The sequence below is a fragment of the Hylobates moloch genome, unplaced genomic scaffold (genome assembly GCF_009828535.3).
Source record: "Hylobates moloch isolate HMO894 unplaced genomic scaffold, HMol_V3 SCAFFOLD_8, whole genome shotgun sequence".
Classification (NCBI taxonomy): Eukaryota; Metazoa; Chordata; class Mammalia; order Primates; family Hylobatidae; genus Hylobates; species Hylobates moloch.
Window position 1 is genome coordinate 58,662,800 of NW_026652283.1, and position 17,008 is coordinate 58,679,807.

At 44.7% G+C, this 17,008-nt stretch overlaps 1 protein-coding gene across 5 annotated transcripts in view; it reads left to right on the forward strand.

Moving 5' to 3' along the window:
* LOC116473201 (uncharacterized protein KIAA0040) overlaps nt 1–14,888 on the forward strand; it is a 31,426-nt gene extending 16,538 nt beyond the window's left edge. For all 5 annotated transcript variants that reach the window (XM_058442994.1, XM_032160927.2, XM_058442995.1 and 2 more), the window contains 2 exons: nt 8,867–9,042; nt 14,450–14,888. In XM_058442994.1, coding sequence (XP_058298977.1) covers nt 14,583–14,879 — 297 coding nt within the window. In that variant the 5' untranslated portion in view covers nt 8,867–9,042; nt 14,450–14,582 and the 3' untranslated portion in view covers nt 14,880–14,888. The remainder of the gene's footprint in view (nt 1–8,866; nt 9,043–14,449) is intronic.
* The last annotated feature ends 2,120 nt before the right edge of the window (nt 14,889–17,008 follow it).

Genomic DNA, 17,008 nt, shown 5'->3' on the forward strand with positions numbered 1-17,008 from the left:
GGCTGGGTCAAGTGATATTTCTAGTTCTAGATCCTTGAGGAATCGCCACACTGTCTTCCACAGTGGTTGAACTAGTTTACAGTCCCACCAACAGTGTAAAAGTGTTCCTATTTCTCCACATCCTCTCTAGCACCTGTTGTTTCCTGACTTTTTAATGATCGCCATTCTAACTGTTGTGAGATGGTATCTCATTGTGGTTTTGATTTGCATTTCTCTGATGACCAATGATGATGAGCATTTTTTCATGTGTCTGTTGGCTGCATAGAATTATTAATTTTAATTACCACCTGTGCGGGAGACCCTGAATGACACAAGTGTTTGGTTGTTCTCATGCTTTTTCAAAAAACATTTTTTCCCTCCAAGAGGATATGACGTTTGAACACTTAAGCATCAGTTATTGGAGTTGGCCAGAAGCAGAGGTTTCCCTTTATTTGTGGAACAGGAAAGGCAACGCCCCACTCAAGTGCTCCTAACTCACAGATGACCTCAGAGCCTCCTCTTCTGGCTCTCCAAAAACAAAACTTCACCTAGACACTTCACCACACCCACAAACATTGGCTCCAAAATCCTTTACCAAACTATTTTGAAAAGTGAAAATGAGAACTGTGTAATCAAGATAGTTCACTGTAACCATGGCTACAGGTTTTATTAGCACTAATACCAGGATGTGGTCAGATCATGTATGTATATATATATATGTATATATATATATACACACATATATATTGTGTGTATATATATACACATATATATTGTATTATATATATACACACACACACACACACACAGATGACGAATAGGAGTGTGAGTGGTATTAGAGTTCCCCTATGAATTCTCCACATTGGAACTGTAGCTCCTAATAACCACAGACTAGGGGAAAGGCGGGGGATAGGAGGGTGGAGGACTGCATCAGTAAGAGAAGCTCAGTGTTCTACTTTGAGCTTTAATTCAGCCTTTTAATATAATCCCCTAAAATACCACTACCTTGCATTGAGATTGCAGTTTTCCCTGCTCAGTGTTCTTCCACATGTCTTGTCTGTTCTTCACAATAATCTTGAGAGATATCCAGGATGAGTAATAACCTCATTTCTCAGATGAGGAAAGGGCTCAGAAAGCTTAACTGATTTTGCCCAAGGTCAAAGGCCTGGAGGACAACTGAACTGCGACTAGGAGAGTGTCCTCTGACTCCTTGCTTAATTGCACCCTTGGTCAGCTGTTTGTATTGTGCCCAGGGGCAATTTGATATGCATTAATTCCTCTTGCAAACATCCCTCATCCTTATCATTTGTCTGATTAACCACAGATCAGGATCAGTCCATCAAACTGGAGGTTAAAGCTGCTATGTGAGGCTTGCCTTTTGTCCTCATTTATATTTTTTAAGCCCCCTGCATGGCTCTTCTCTACATAGATGACAGCACACAGAACATGTACCATAGTTCCTACTCCTGAGTGAGTTTATAATCCAGGGGAGGTGACCTTAAAATGCTTCCAGGGACCAAGTGGGTGAACAGGACTGGGTGAAGCAGGCAGGATGGGGACTGGGGTGTGGGGTCGGGGAATGGGGAGAACACAGGCCCTTTTAAAGCTCCAGCAGATTGTGGCCATGTGGGAGGTTAGTGTGGCCAAATCTTAGGACTAGCTGAAGATTGAGGATTTGATATGAAACCGAAGGAAGCAGAAAAATAATACAAAGTTAAAGTGCCTGTGGGTTGGATATAGCTCCCAGACTGCCAGTGAGTGCTATGCCTATTCAATGGAGTTTCATGCCTTGGGGCCCCAGCATATATGGGGTTACACGTGTTATGTGTGATGCTGTATTGCACTTCTCTTCAACATATTTGGTCCTATTAAAACATGAGCTCCTTGAGGTCACAGAAGGCATCGTAATCAAGAGTGCACCCACAGGGTGTGACGCATGTGGCAGGCTTTTACATGTTGATAGATGAATAGTTGGATGAACACCCCATCATCTTAGAAGATCCAGAAATTAAAGTCCTCAGCATTCTGAGAATGGTGATTACAGCAGGATCTCTGGACTCAGAGAGGACTAGAGTCAAACCTCTTTCTGCGCTTGAGTAGCTCCATGTCTTTGGGCGAATCACTTAATCTCTTATAGCCTCAGTTTCCTTATCTGTAGAATGGGCATGGAAAAAGCCTACCTCTTAAGTTGTTGAATGAGACCATGTCTGTAAACCCCTGATTCCACACACACAGTTGCACACTTCGTAAGAACTCAACAAATGATGGCTTTTTGATTCAGCAGATCATTCCCTGTTCCTGTGAAAGGTGATAAGACTTTTGCCAACCCTCTGTTTTGAGATTTTGGTCTCCTGAAGTATCTAAGTCAAAAGAGGACTGTCAAAAGAAAACAAATGAGCATTCTAGCTGAAATGAAGAGGAGAAAATTGATAGTGATGGACAACACAAGACTCCCCTAAGAAATGTGATCCTGGAGGTCAGGAGGGCTGAGGGAGGGAGAAGCACCTGGGAGTGAATGGAAATAAAGTTAGCATGAAGGCAGGGGAGAGGCAAAGGTGGCTGCCCTGATTCACTAGGGGCTGGTTAACTCACTTTCTACACCAATTCAGTGAAAAGCTGATCAAACTCTAATTAGAGCAAAATAATTCTTTCACAAATGGATGTTTTCACCTTTCACACAATGTGAATAGTATAATAATAAGTATAGTGCTTTATAGTTGGTGAGGCAATTTTAAGGCACCCACTGTGTGAAATATACTTACACAACATGCTTCACACACATTATCTCATTTACTCTCCCCAGCAGTGCATTAATTCATTCATCCATTCAGCAAGTACTTAACTGCCAGTACACTTTCTACCAGGCCCTGTGGCAGATACTGAGAGTAAAATGATGTAACGCAGTGCATAAAACACCTAGCCCTCTGAGAAAGATAGTAATGTCTTTGTTTACAGAAGTATAAATGGAAAAAGCACTTAAGTGAATGTTCCCCAGACCCCACACCATGTTAGTGGTGGAGACAGGTTTTTTTGTTTGTTTTTTATTTTAGAGACAAAGTCTCACTGTGTCACCTGGGCTGGAGTGCAGTGGTGCAGTCACTGTAACCTCAAACTCCCGGGCTCAAGCGATCCTCCTGCCTCAGCCTGCTGAGTAGCTGGAACTACAGGCGTATGCTACCACACTTGGCTAATTTTTTTAATTTTTATTTTTGTAGAGATAGGATCTTGCTATGTTGCCCAGGCTGGCAAAATTCTTGGCTACAAGTTGTCTAGCATATAAGAAGAAAAATTAGGAAATTTCCTTGACCTTGAGGAGGTAAATATGAGGAAGTTGACTTGCTAACAGACTGGAGAAATTGTGTTCACTCACATTTAGTACAGCTGGAATTTTCAGGGAATCAGACATAATTTCTCATGATTAATCCTAAGGGTAACATGAGGAGAACTAACTATTCTTAGAGTGTATAGTCTGGACCCTTTGGAGAAAAGATAATTAGGGATGAAAAGAGAGAAAAGGAAGGAAAGAAGAAAGGGAAAAGAGTAAAGAAGAATAAAGGAACTGGAGATTCCAGACCTTCCATAATAGAAAATCAAAGAAAGTCCACATGAAGCCTTTTTAAAATTCTTTTCATTTTTCTTAAATCATTCTCTAATTATTTCCCTGGTATCATCCTCGAGACAAGAAGGATGTCTTTTACCTCCCCCGTATTTCCTGGCATGTCTTAATTAATACTTGATTGACTGAAAGATTGACTCATTTGAACCCAAAGTGAAATGGAGCTTTTTAATTTTCTTTTCTGCTGAACCTGAAATAGAGGATATAGTAATTAGGAAAGAATCCCTTGTTATCAGAAAGTCCCAGCTACAATGGGCTCTTTGTAACTGAGCAAAAGGAAGGTAGGTGATTATTTAGGAGCTGATAAAACACTCACCCCTGTCCCCACTTTCTATTGCTCTCAGTGATAGGAGATTTTCTTGATCATTATTTCTCCCTCCGGTGGGTTTTCGTGGCTGGAAGATCTGGCTGGACAGTGCAATCTGCGGGTGGATAATTATCATCAAAGTCCAGCCATAGTGTGACTGATGGTCACTTTTCTATGCCCTTTGGTGCTTCTACTCTTTCTCCCCAGTGACCTGGTTTGCCTGACAGATGATTATTCAAGATCTCATTTTTTTAGAACCCTTGAATTAACTTCACTCCTTCATTCATTCATTCAGCTACATGCCAGACTCTGGGCATCCAAACAGAATAAGACAGGCAGGGCCCTGCTCTCATGGAGCTTATATTCTAATGGAGGAAGACAGGCAGTAAACATGGAAACCAGCGTGACAGCAGCATTGTAAGTGACTGAGAAATTTCAAAGTGAGGAGTATCACCAAGGCAATAGAGCAGGATGGTGAGATAGGGGTTGGCTGGGAATTGGGCGACATTAGATAACCATACTCCATTAGAAAAAGGCCTCCTGATGAGGTAACATGGGAGGAAATTTGTATGAAAATGTATTTGAGCTGACGCAAGTGTTGTGAAGCAATCACGTCAAGATCTGAGGAAAACCATACCAGGCAAAGGGACAAATAGGGTCCTGAGCGAGTGGACAGTCCAGGAGTAGGCGCGGCTAGACCACAGTGAATGGGAGAGAAGAGAGTACCAGACAAGGTCCAGAAGGAGGCAGGGGCCAGACGATGGCAGGGCCTGGGGATATGAGAAAGAGTTTAGATGTCATACTTCTAGTGACGGGAAGCCATGAGGCGTGAGCAGGGCCTGGGGGTGATAGGATCTGGCTCTGGTGGGGAGAACAGGCCCAAGGGAAAGAGGAGCAGAACCAGAGAGATTGGTTAGGAAGCTGCTGCAGTAACCCAGGTGAGAGACAGCAAAGGCCTGGCCATGGAAATGGTGGGAAGTGGATGGAGTCAGGACATAGAGAGAGAGCAGGTAGGACCAGCTGATGAGGTAGGGGTGGGGAGGTAAAGCCCAGGAGAGAAGCTTAGTCTGAGTGTTGAAAGAATTCATTTATTTGTCCCATATTTATTAGCACCTATTATGTGATAAACAGCTAGGGTGGTGGGGGTGGTGGAGGAAGGTGAGGCTGGGGTAATAGGAGAGTTGGATTACCAGCGGGTCCTCCTTGCTAAGGAGGTGTGATTATACAAGTGGTGAGCAGCCAAGCGAGGGTTGCACAGGGAGTGCGCGTTACATTCAGATTTTAGAAAGACGAATTGAAAGAAGGAAAAACTAGAGGCCATTTGAAGGCCTGGACAAATGAGTTAACAATGGGGATGAAGCGGAAGGCACCTTTCTGTGCCTTTCCATACCCACAGGGCCCAAGTCCCCCTAGCTCAAGCCCTGCTTTACTTACGATGCTCACCACGGTCCAGCCACACTGGCTGCCCTCTCTCACGGATGTGCCATGCTCTTTCCCACTTCAGAGCCCTCACCCTTAATGTTCCTGCTACTTGAGATCCTGCCCTTAGCACTGTGCATACTTGGTCCTCGGCACCCCGAGATCTCGGTTCAGAGTCACCTTTGCAGAGGCCACTCCAATTATTTCCTTTATTGCACTAACGTGTATACTTTCTACCTGGAGAAGAGAGATAATAAATGCACCAACAAAATGTCTGTCTTATGCATGACTATACCCACGGTGCCAGGACAGGAACTGACACATCCTAGGAGCTCATTAAATACACTGAGGGAAGGAAAGGAGGAAAAGTAGGAAAAGACAAAAGGGCAGTTTGGTGTGGGGGTGAGGAAGGAGGCTTCTATGTCCTACTCCACACAATCTTGGGAGAGCCCTGCAGAGAGGGGAAGGAAGTGTATTTAAACCCTTGTGATTCAGCTCCTGAGTGATGCTTATCCATATTTTCATTCTGAAATGGTCGCTTTGAAAGAGAATGATGAAGGAACTAATTTAGTCTACCACAGGAAGACTAGAGAAAAGAGAAAATGCCTTGTAAAGGAGACCTACATAATCAAAGTTATGACTCCAGAACCATCTCACATTTGAAAAAGACAAACAAAACCATCATTAGCTAAGGAGTCAAGGGATGTTTACTTTGGCCAGCCTGTTTGTTTGGGATCAAACAATCAAGACTAACTTCTATTGCCAGGCAAGGTTCTGAGGCTCTCTACTTCTACTGACTCATTTCATTCTCACAACATCCTATTATCAAACGCCATTCTACAAATGAGAAAACAGAGCCCCAGAGAGAGAGGTTAACCTTCCCAATGTGATACAGCTAGTGAGTGGGAGAGCCAGAATTCGGACCCAGGATATCTGATTCCCGAACCACTGCTCAAAAGCACTAAGGTAAACCCCTCTTGGGCCAAAGCTGCCCTATAGGAGAGTTGTTGAACACATTGCACATTTGTTATAAGCAAATCATTCTAGGGATTATATATGCAATGGTAATTAATAATCATTACCAATATTAGCTTTTTTGTCACTTGTATGAGGCAGGATAGGCTAACTGCTGTGGCAGAAAATCCCCAAATCTTAGTGGCTTCACCCAACAAAAGTTTATTCTAACTCATTTCATTTTTCACTGTGGTCAGCAGGGGTGCTCTGCTCCACACAGTCATTCAGGAACACCTCCCATCTCTGCCATCCCCAGGGCTTTTGGAGTCCTCCCCTGGATGCTCTGCATCTGGCCAGCCAATGAGCAAGCAGAGAGAGAACAGGGAGGGCCCGGGAGAAGATTTCAGGAGCCACGTTTCCTTGGCTGGAACTCAGTCACATAGCCCCACAGAGATGTAAGGGGCTGAGAAGTATGGTCTCACTTGTGTTCAGAAAGAGAATATGGTGGGCATCTTGCAAAGCACTGTGCCAACACTTATTTTTAAGGATGTTTGTAGAAGAGACCTGGCAGGAAGGTAACCTGGGCCTCAGAAGACATTGGTTCTGGCCCTGGCTCTACTAGTCACTAGCTGGGTAATCTCCCGCAAGATGCAGTCTCTTTGGTCCCAGATTTCCCATCAATAAAGGTAATCAGCCAGATGGCCCATTTCAGGAGTCTTCTAATCCAGAATGTTTACATGATAAAGCATCATTTTATTAAATAACCATGATGCCTTAATCATTTTTCTATTGATGCTCTATTTGTGCTTTTGTTCAAAATTGCAACCATAATTATAACATCAATTCTGAGGGAAAATACTATCTATTTTCCTTGAATACTCAATATCTAGTTATGCATCATATATACTCTGGGGGGAGAAAAGAGCTTCCGACTTTGTATTAGGACTAGTTATTTGAAGCAATTCATTAAATTGGGGAAAATGTAGATACCTATTTCAGAATGCCTAGAGCTGGGTCTAAGTAATAAATGTAATGTTCTACAAGCAGATCATTTATTGTGATGAGACCATTTTTGTACAAAACAGTACTTACCTCTATTAGAGGGCACCTAAGCATGCCAGGTGAGCAAGGTGAGAACCATCAAGAAAATATATATCCAGAACAGCCAAGTTAATAACTACTGACTGAGGTTCCACTCTGTGCCCTCACTGCCAGAAATCCTTGGTTTCTGACGTGTGTGATATTATTGTAACCACAGGGATTTTGTAAGGCAGTGTGGTTTGAGAGCTGGGGCAAGGTTTGGACAGACAGGGTGGAGAGGCCTGGGGTTGAATAAGGTGTTTTAAACCCCCAAGAGAGATGGTGAGTAGTCAGGTAGAAACTGATGGTTTTCCTGTTTTGGAAAGGAAAAAAAACAAAAGAATATACATATACATTCCAGACTCAGAGCCCTCATAGGAGACTAGGATTAGAAGAAGGAAAGTTGGGCACACCCAGGGACACCTCCTCTCGTGTGCCTCTGCCTGAGAGTTCTCCCACCCATATCTGCTGGAAAACACCTGAGCCACACCATCATCCCGCCCTTTCCGGCCACCATCACCCTTGGCCCAGCAGCCACTTTCCCTGGACAACTGTGATCATTTCCTCCCCCTACACCCTCTTCCATCTGTCCTCTCACACGTCAGAGAGAGTGTTCTTTATGAAATACACATCAATTATGTCCCCTCCTTGCTTAAAACCCCGTGGCTCTCACAGCAAACTCTAGCCCTCCACGTGGCTCACAAGGTCCTGTGGTGTGGGGCTGCCATTCGTGGGCCCCGCCATCCACGGGCCCCGCCATCCACGCTCATCCCACCACTGCTGCTGTCAGCTACCCTGTCCCTTCGGGTCCTTTTCAGGGACAGCAATGGGTCTAATTTGTTCATCTAATAAAAAGCACAATACATGTATTATTTGCCTATGTTTCCAGACTTTGGGGGGTCACTTTACAGTGTATTAACAATTGAACTCGTTTCTTTAAATGTAGAGAACTTCACCTGAAAAGGTCTTGGAGGGTTGAAGAAAAGCCTATCAAGCATATTACTTGGAAATGCTTTAAAATAAGTTTATTTTGTGTTTCAAAACTTTTCAGACACCCTAGCCATGTGTTTGCTGTTTTTGTCATTCAGATTTTCGCTCAGTTATCCCTCATCAAAGCCTTCCTAACCTCCCTGTTACCCCTTTCATAGCATCATGGGGTCTTGTTCATGGCACTCACCATAATTACACTTTCACACCTGCCTGTATGGTTCTTTGATGAATGTTTGGTTTGGTTCCCACACTAGATTTGGAGCACAGAAAGGACAGGGATCTGGTTTGCTTGTCCTGGATACACAGTTCCCAGCAGGAGTAGGTTCTCTGTAATTAGTCACTGCACGATGCCTGCCCATACACCAATCCTGATGGTCGTTTCTTTTCATTGCCTTCCCTCAACCTTCTGCAGGCAGGACTGCTGGCTGCTTCTGCCATGCTGCTCCCATGTCCCCCTACACAGAACTTGACCACAGAACTCATCACACTATACTTTTATTTTTGTTTCTCCCCCTTGCTAGACTGGGTGGTGATCAGGATCTGAATGCACATGGCTGGTGTTCAGCGATTGTTTACTACGTTGAACGTGACCTCCAGGAAAGCAGTTCTGACCGAGATCCCCTGACAACGCGGAGCAAGAAGTAACGTGGAAGGAGGCTCCCCAAGCTGGCTGGCCATTTTGCTGCTGTGTGTGGAGGTAAACTTCTTCCCCCCTCTCCTCACCCATGATTCTTTCCCTCATTTAGCACATGGCTCCTGTGCTCATAAATGAAGGTCGGCTGCTCAACTTGCTTATGCAATTGTTCTCAAACCTGACAATTGTCCAGAAACACTCGGGCTGCTTGCTACAAACATAAATTCCTGGGCCCATCCTAGACCCGACTGAATCAGAGTCTCCAGGAGCAGGATGCGGGAATCTGTATTTTTAACTCCTTAAATGACTCTTCGTAGCCAACAGTCCATCCTGCTGTCACCTGGGATCCTGGGCACAGGAGCTAAAGCAAGCACAGTGATCAGCACAACCCAAGGCAGAAAGCTCAGTGGAGCTGTTTGAGCAAAGGCCCAAGGGGAGGTCTTTGGTCCCAACTGTCAGTTATAAAATGGCCCCCCACACAAATCCAGGAGTCAGCAGTCGCAGAAGAGGGGCCTCTTAAGGTTCTCATAGAGAACTGAACCTCCCACCTCCCCCTACGAGAAGGGTGATGATTTGTACCATTTGGAAGTCACTCTGGAGTTGGTCTCAGGCATTCTAATTGGGTGCCAATGTGATCCTTATTATTAACCTTTCCAGAAAGTATTTACTGTCTCACAGACACTGTTCTAGAGCTTTACGTGTATTATTTTATCTAACAAACAAGAACAATGCGAGGCTGAGCAGAATAGAATGCCCTGCTCCCTTCTTGGAGAGCACTGGAAGGAACAGCAGTGTCAGGGCCAGCCCTGGACACAGCCTGCAGTAGCTTTTGGCTCTCAGAGATTGAAGCAGACCTCCCTGTGGAATGACCCATCCCTGTAACACTTCCAAGGGTCCCAAAGCCTGGGAGGGAGGCTGGGGCCTGTAGATGGCTAGCTGCACTCCTCCACCTCACCTATGAACTCAGTAATCCTCTAAGCACCTTCAGATGTTCCCCAAGCCACCCCTCTCCATCTGATTTCTGGATGCCAGAGTCTAGAGCAACAGCCACAGACCTACAGACCAACCATATCAGGGAGATTACTTCTGAAGACCTTTTCATTTCAATGCGGTAGGGGCCCATGGTTCTTTGGCAATAGGGATTGGCTTGGAGGTGAGGAAGGAGGAAGAAAAGCCCAGCACTGAAATTAGTCCATTGTTATTTCAAGATAACTCACTATTTTATGGATTATATTTGTGTAAGTATTTTACAGTTTACAGAATGCATTAAATATATTGAATCCTTTTGATCCCCACAATGTCATTACAAGGGAAGCTCATTAGCTTCATTTTGTAGCTGAGGTCTGGTTAACTTGCCAAGATCATGCAGGTTGACCCAAGGCTCAAAACCAGGCCTTCTGGCTCTGGGATCACTGTTTCCCATCGACATCTCATACTTGGGCGGATAGAAGTTTGCGACAGAAAGAGTGAATGAATGATTCTGTCTCCCTAGCTAGATACTACAGAGGGTATAGAGGTAAATAATATTTGGTTTCAAAGAAATTGAAAGTAAGTTTTCCCCTCTTCTCTCTCCTCTCGTCCACCCCCACAGCCACAATCAGACAGATGAGGTTGGTTGGCACCTATTGTTGGTCTTACAAAAATAGATGAATTACTTTTCAAGCAGTGTCAGTGCTATTCAAAAGCCAACAAAAGGCTAGAGTGTACTTCCAGGGGCCGAAGTGTGTCTTCTTTTGCATTCCATGGAAGTTCTCGCTTTAATTCATGCCACTAAGGAGATATTTGATTGTTTTTTGGAAATGCTAATAATGCAAGACTCATAAATACTAATGAAACACTATAGATTAGCAGAGCTCAGCAAGTAACGTGGGGGGTGCCTAGAAAAGAATTCTTAGATTAAAAAATATAAAGAATACCTTTTAATCGAATTTTCCCCAGACTAGCTTCCCAAATGTTAATGAATACTCTTTGGCTGTATGGGGAGCAGCCTCAAATAAGTCCCTTTAGGAATCCAGAAGTGAATTATTGACTTAGCTTTAGCTTGAAAAGAAATCTATTTATTCAAAGGCCATTTTAGGTGCCAAGGGATGGATGAGTTTAAGACAAAGGTTGGGAGGGGTGGGAGGGCCCTAGACGTTGAGATAAACATATAATTCAAATGCATGCTTCTACTTCAGCCAACTAAGCAATCTAGTTTGGAATTTGCTTATTATACTTGGCTTTTATGACTTGATCTATCAATAGTAATAACTCCCCTGGAATGGACGAGGCTCCCTAATGTCAGAAACCATACCTTTGTCATTCACTATTGAATCCTCAACACCCAACAGTACATGAAACATATTAGGTGCTCAGTGAGTGTTTGATAAACGGATAAGGAGATTTAAAGAACTTTCTTAACACATTTTCCAGAGTTCTTCAGATCTTGTTATCTTTTCCTGAAAGGCAGCTCTGATCACAACATTCTCCTGTTGTAAAGCCCCCAAATAAGCGCAAACCCTATGACGGCCCCTCTACCCTGGCCATGCCTACCTCCCAGTGTCCCTTCTCATCCTCTCTTCTCCCACCCTGAGCTCCAGGCTCACCAGAAGACCCCCGGTTCTCCTGCTCATGTTCTAGAAGTTTCTCTGCCTGGAATGTTTGAACATCCTTTACACCTATATTTCTCTGTCAAAATACTACTCATCTTCAAGGTCTTCCCCAGGTGGCTCCACCTTCATGAAAACTGACCTGATGTTCTCCCTGGGCTTGCCCTCCTTCCTTGTTGGCTGAACCCAGAGGGGCCCCTGATACCCGTCTGCTCCCTGTAGGAACAGCACAACCCCTGGCACAGAATAGTTGGTGAACATTTGTGGTGGTGGTGTTATGTAACGTGAATCAGGAAAGCTGTGAGTAGGATCAAATTACAGAAAAGCACCCAAAGCCTTTCCACAGCAGAGCAGAAAGATCCCAACAGACAGGGCCAAAAACCCACTCAAGACTGAGGTAAAAACAAAGGTCATGGCAGAGGGAGGAGGAAAATCCAGAAGAGAGATGAGTGGCCTGAGGTACAGCATCACCGGGGCTTAGAAGCATGCCAAAGGCTACTTTTCTCTACAGAAAGCCTGGCAGCTTGATGGTGTGTGGGCATGGGCTGTTCCCAGGCCTCAGAGGGGCTTGAGCAGAGCCTTGGACTAGAGGACATGACTCCTCAGGATACTTTTCTTTGTTACATGTTGAGTTTAAGTTCAGGCAGCCACATGCTTTCTATAAACCTGCACTTGGGCAGGACTTTGTTTTTATTTTATGTATCTTCATGCATTTGGGAAGGATCTAACAATGAGAAATAAGTCTCTTTGCAGTCTTTCCTACAATAGACTGGGATAAGCATTTAAGTTATTCTGGGGAATAGCCAAATATTGTAAGATTCTGTAAATCCTGGGCTGCTTGCCAAAAATGGGCTAATTCCACAGAAAGGAATAGGAGGCCACAGAGCAACGCCTGTGAACAGATCACTCCTTACAGATCTGGAGCCAAACTCTCCAGAATGAGTGAGACCAGCTCTGGCACTCACTCACCGTGTGGCCTGAGCCTCCATCTCTTCAGCTGCAGGATGAGGGAACCACAGTACCTACTTCATAAGGGTGTCATGAAGATGAATGAGTTAATAGAGTGCCTAGAACAGTGCCTGGTATATAATTAGTGCTTACTAAAAGTTGGCTAAAATTATTATTGTCATCCTGTAGCATTTCTTTGGGCTCCATGGACCAAATGGCTCAGGAGTAGGTGCCAATTTGTACGCTTGCAAAAACTATGTAAATAATGCCATGAGAGGGTGGGATTACATGCCAGCAGACCAGGACTGAGGACAACTGGGGCTTAGATGGACACGTGGGCACTGGGATCATGAGACATTGATAGAGCATGCTATCCAAGGAATTAGACCTCTGAGGACAATTGCTGGGGCATCATGTAGAAAACATCAGCCAGGAGGGCTGCACTTGTATGCAATGAAGCCTGAGCTGATCTTGAATTCCAGGCCCAGGTCCCCAGTGTTCCTATCCATAGACATGGCTCACTCAAAAGATTAAATGCAGATGAAAATGATTAGAAAAGTAGGAAGTGAAATGCAAGTATAAAGTGACATCATTATCATCCTTAGTTCCTCTGCTTGCCTGGCAGCCTGCGGAGAGTGCTGAACCCGTTGTCCAGAGGTCTGGGTGGGTCTGGGTGGGCCTGTGTGGCCTGGGTGGGTCTCCATGGCCTCAGACATGTCACCTCACTGCTCTGGACCCCAGATTCTTTATCCTTAAGTGAGAGAGTTCGTTGGGATGATCTCTGGAGTGTCCGTCCTGAAAATCAACCACTCCTTAATATTTGGGTCCTGGGGAATGTCTTACACCAACAGGCCTCTTAAATTTCCTTGAATCATGCCTGTCCTTGAAGTCTTGTTTGTACACAAGAACCTGTAATTCCAGAATGGAAGGCAGCCTCTAAGACCTTAAACTTGAGAGCTGAGCTTTAAGATATATGTGGAGGAGTGACCAGGGAAGAGGGGCAGCTCTGTACAAGCAACAAGGAGAATGGCCCCAGCTGTATGCTGAGTTCAGAACAGGAGAAGGGAGGCACCCAGGAACCTCACTCTGGTTTCCAAGCACCATCACTAAGGCCCTGCAAGGACTCCTCTCCCGTGGAGAAGAAAGAGAGCAGGAGACTTTGGAGTATTTGGTCAAGGAATAGAAAACAGAGACAAGGGTAATGAGGGAGAGGAAGGTAGAAGGTAGAAAGTGGAAAGCCAGGAAATGGTCACCCCTCGTTCTCTCAGCCTTGGGAGGAGAGGACTTCTCAGGCACAGGAATGGGATATAAGGAGAGGAGGAGACATGGAGCAGGGAAGAGATCATGAGGGGACAGCAAGGAAAGCAGGCATGGGGCAGGATGAGGACTGATGACCTCTTAGCCCAGAGGAGACCCAAGTCCCCTACTACAGACAGCAAGACGTAGACATCTCACTTTGTGCTTAAGCTTCAATAAGCTTTGAAAATGGCAAGTTATGTTAATAAAAGGTTACATACAGACCTGTCCTGTGGGGAGTGTGTGTTCAACATCTGTCAGGTGAGCTGCAGTGGAAAAAAGATTGAGAACTGCTGTGGCAAAAGGGTCCAGGGAAGCAACCCCTTATCAGAACACTGAACACACACATTGATTCATTTATCCAGCAGCTGCCGAGAACTTCCTATGTGCCAGACCTGATATACTATTCATTTTTGTATCCTAAGCCCAATATAATGTGCGTACATAGCAAGAATTAGTTGATGCTTATTGATTACATGCATGCATTTATCTTGTTTATTGAGTCTCAATACAAGTTTACTGAACTCTGGAAATCTTCAATTCCTTCCCCTTTCCTAAGCCTAAAATCTGTGAAACTATTAAAATTGTAGACCAGTCCCCCTGCATTTCTCTTCAGTTGTCTGTTTTAATCTCTTCAGGTGCTGTCAGTGGCATGCCCAAACCCAAAGCTGGAAGAGGAATAAATTACAAGTGGTCAAGGTTGCATCCTCTTGAGCCCAAGACCTGCTTGTAAACCAAGAGGGTTCTCTGGCCCTCATCTAGCCAAGCACCATGGAGAGAATCAGCGCCTTCTTCAGCTCTATCTGGGACATCATCTTGACCAAACACCAAGAAGGCATCTACAACACCATCTGCCTGGGAGTCCTCCTGGGCCTGCCACTCTTGGTGATCATCACACTCCTCTTCATCTGTTGCCATTGCTGCTGGAGCCCACCAGGCAAGAGGGACCAGCAGCCAGAGAAGAACAAGAAGAAAAAGAAGAAGAAGAAGAAGGATGAAGAAGACCTCTGGATCTCTGCTCAACCGAAGCTTCTCCAGATGGAGAAGAGACCATCACTGCCTGTTTAGTTAGGCAGGAGGCAGAGGTGTTTCCTTTCTGGGGCTAAGCCTCCTTCTGACCACACACAGACATTTCAGGAACCCCTGAAATGATGCACTATGTCCATGTCCACAGAGTAACTACTCAACCAAGGGACAAACCTCAGACTAAGTGTCCCAGTGGAGGGCAGTCCCAGGGACCACGTGGACAATTCTTGGATACTGTCTTGGCAGCTATGTGTCCAATAGCAATGCTCCTTACTGCAGACCCAGGCATGCCTCCCACCTGTCTCTGGCATACCCCACATGCAAAGCACAAAGAACATTTATCCATACATCTCAATATGGTTCCCAAGTGTGTGCACATGCACATAACACACACACACAAATTCAGGCAACAGGTACGTGGGCAAGTATATTCTGCTCATCAAATGGTCATTGGCTATGTACTTTGTGCAGGGAAGTACATTATCTACAGTCACAAAAATGTCTCATGGGAAAGCCTTGCCAGATTCAGACACATAGATACAATTTCATAACCAGCAAGGCCCCCATACACCATCTATTCCATAAACCACTCAGGTTAGAGATGCATGCTTTCCTATTTCTATCTCTACACATCATAAACTTTTACTGGAAGTACTCATAATTGGACATTCCAGCAACCTGCTACAGTCCCAACCCCTGTGTGTCTTGATACAGACACACCAAGTTTCCATGCCTCTGACCCCTCACCTGTGCCAAGATGTCTAAAGTGTGATGGTTCAAAATTCATTGAAAGCTCTTTTCTTGTAACTCATGACAAGGTCCGTCCTCATTGCCACTGAGAGGTGTTTAATGTGATCCAAGACCTCTCTGAAACATGACCCCTCCAAACCACTCAGCAAAGTGCCTTTCTCCAAGCAAGAACAAACAGCTCTTGGTAGTGACTGCTAGAAAGCTATGGTAGCCCACTCATTTATGTCAGTGGACTGCAACTGTGTACCTGTGCAATGTTTTACAGATGGAAAGGGTGAGGAGATGCTACACCTGAGCTAGTATCTCCTATATAACCAAAGTTTCCAGCAGGGAAGGAACTAGACAATCATCAGTACAGTCTCACAGAAGGCAACACTGGAAGTGATGTCCTAAGGCTGTGATGCATGCATGGTATGGCACAGGTGGGATGCAGAGGTAACAGAGTTTAAATGAAAGTAGGATGAAGCTATAAAGAGGTTTATTTATATTTATGCTGAAGCTCAGGCAAGTGCCTTGCACACAGTAGGTACTTATAACTGTCTGTGGTTACTGTTGGATATGTGATGTTGTTAAGGGTAAGCTTGTAATACCTCACCAATTCTCCCCGAGTGATCTTCTCTTCTAAGTGAGCCCACTAATTGCTGCAATGGATGAAATTGGGTGTTTAATGCTGCAGGAGAGTACATGTAGGTGACACGTGTGCCTTGAGGTATGTGAGGACACATAAATTAGATCCACAGTGAGCTGAGGAGGGCTTTCCCCCCCAGAGTGAGGTTGGGAAGCAGAGTTAATCCACTTATAGGATGAACTGCTTGGTATTTTGATTGTATTGTGACTGTATTACAAAGATGGACAATTCACTCCTTGGGAGCAACTTATGCTCTAGAAGTTTATTTGCAAATATGCTGGGAAGCTCTCTTGAAATATTTTCCCAAGGAAGCTATTCTACACAGTGGCAAAATTGCTATCTAATTAATAATGTAGCTAAACTATGATATTTATAGTAGCAAAAAACTAAATTCTCTAAGATTGCATTAAAGGAAAGATATATTCTATTTGCTCACTTGGGGTGCCTGGTACTCACCTGCCCTCCAGGTGTACTTTAGGCCTGTGGAGGGTGGGCATTTAGTGGTGACCCTTGCACCAGGGTTTTCTAACAGATGACCCTGTGAATCATAATTCAAACCTGCATATATTTTATAGCCAGTCACATTTGCCCTCTCACCCTATATGGCCATAAACTGCCTAAGCACTCAGGCCTCCCACTCATCAACCCCTTTGACCAGAGAAAGAAGCACTCTGGTTCTCTATCCCCTTGTCACATAGAGAGTTTGTCATGGGGCCTCTGGCTGTGCCCTTCACATAACAGAATGACTTGCCATCTGCCTGCACCAAACCCAGGGATGTGGAAGACATCTCCC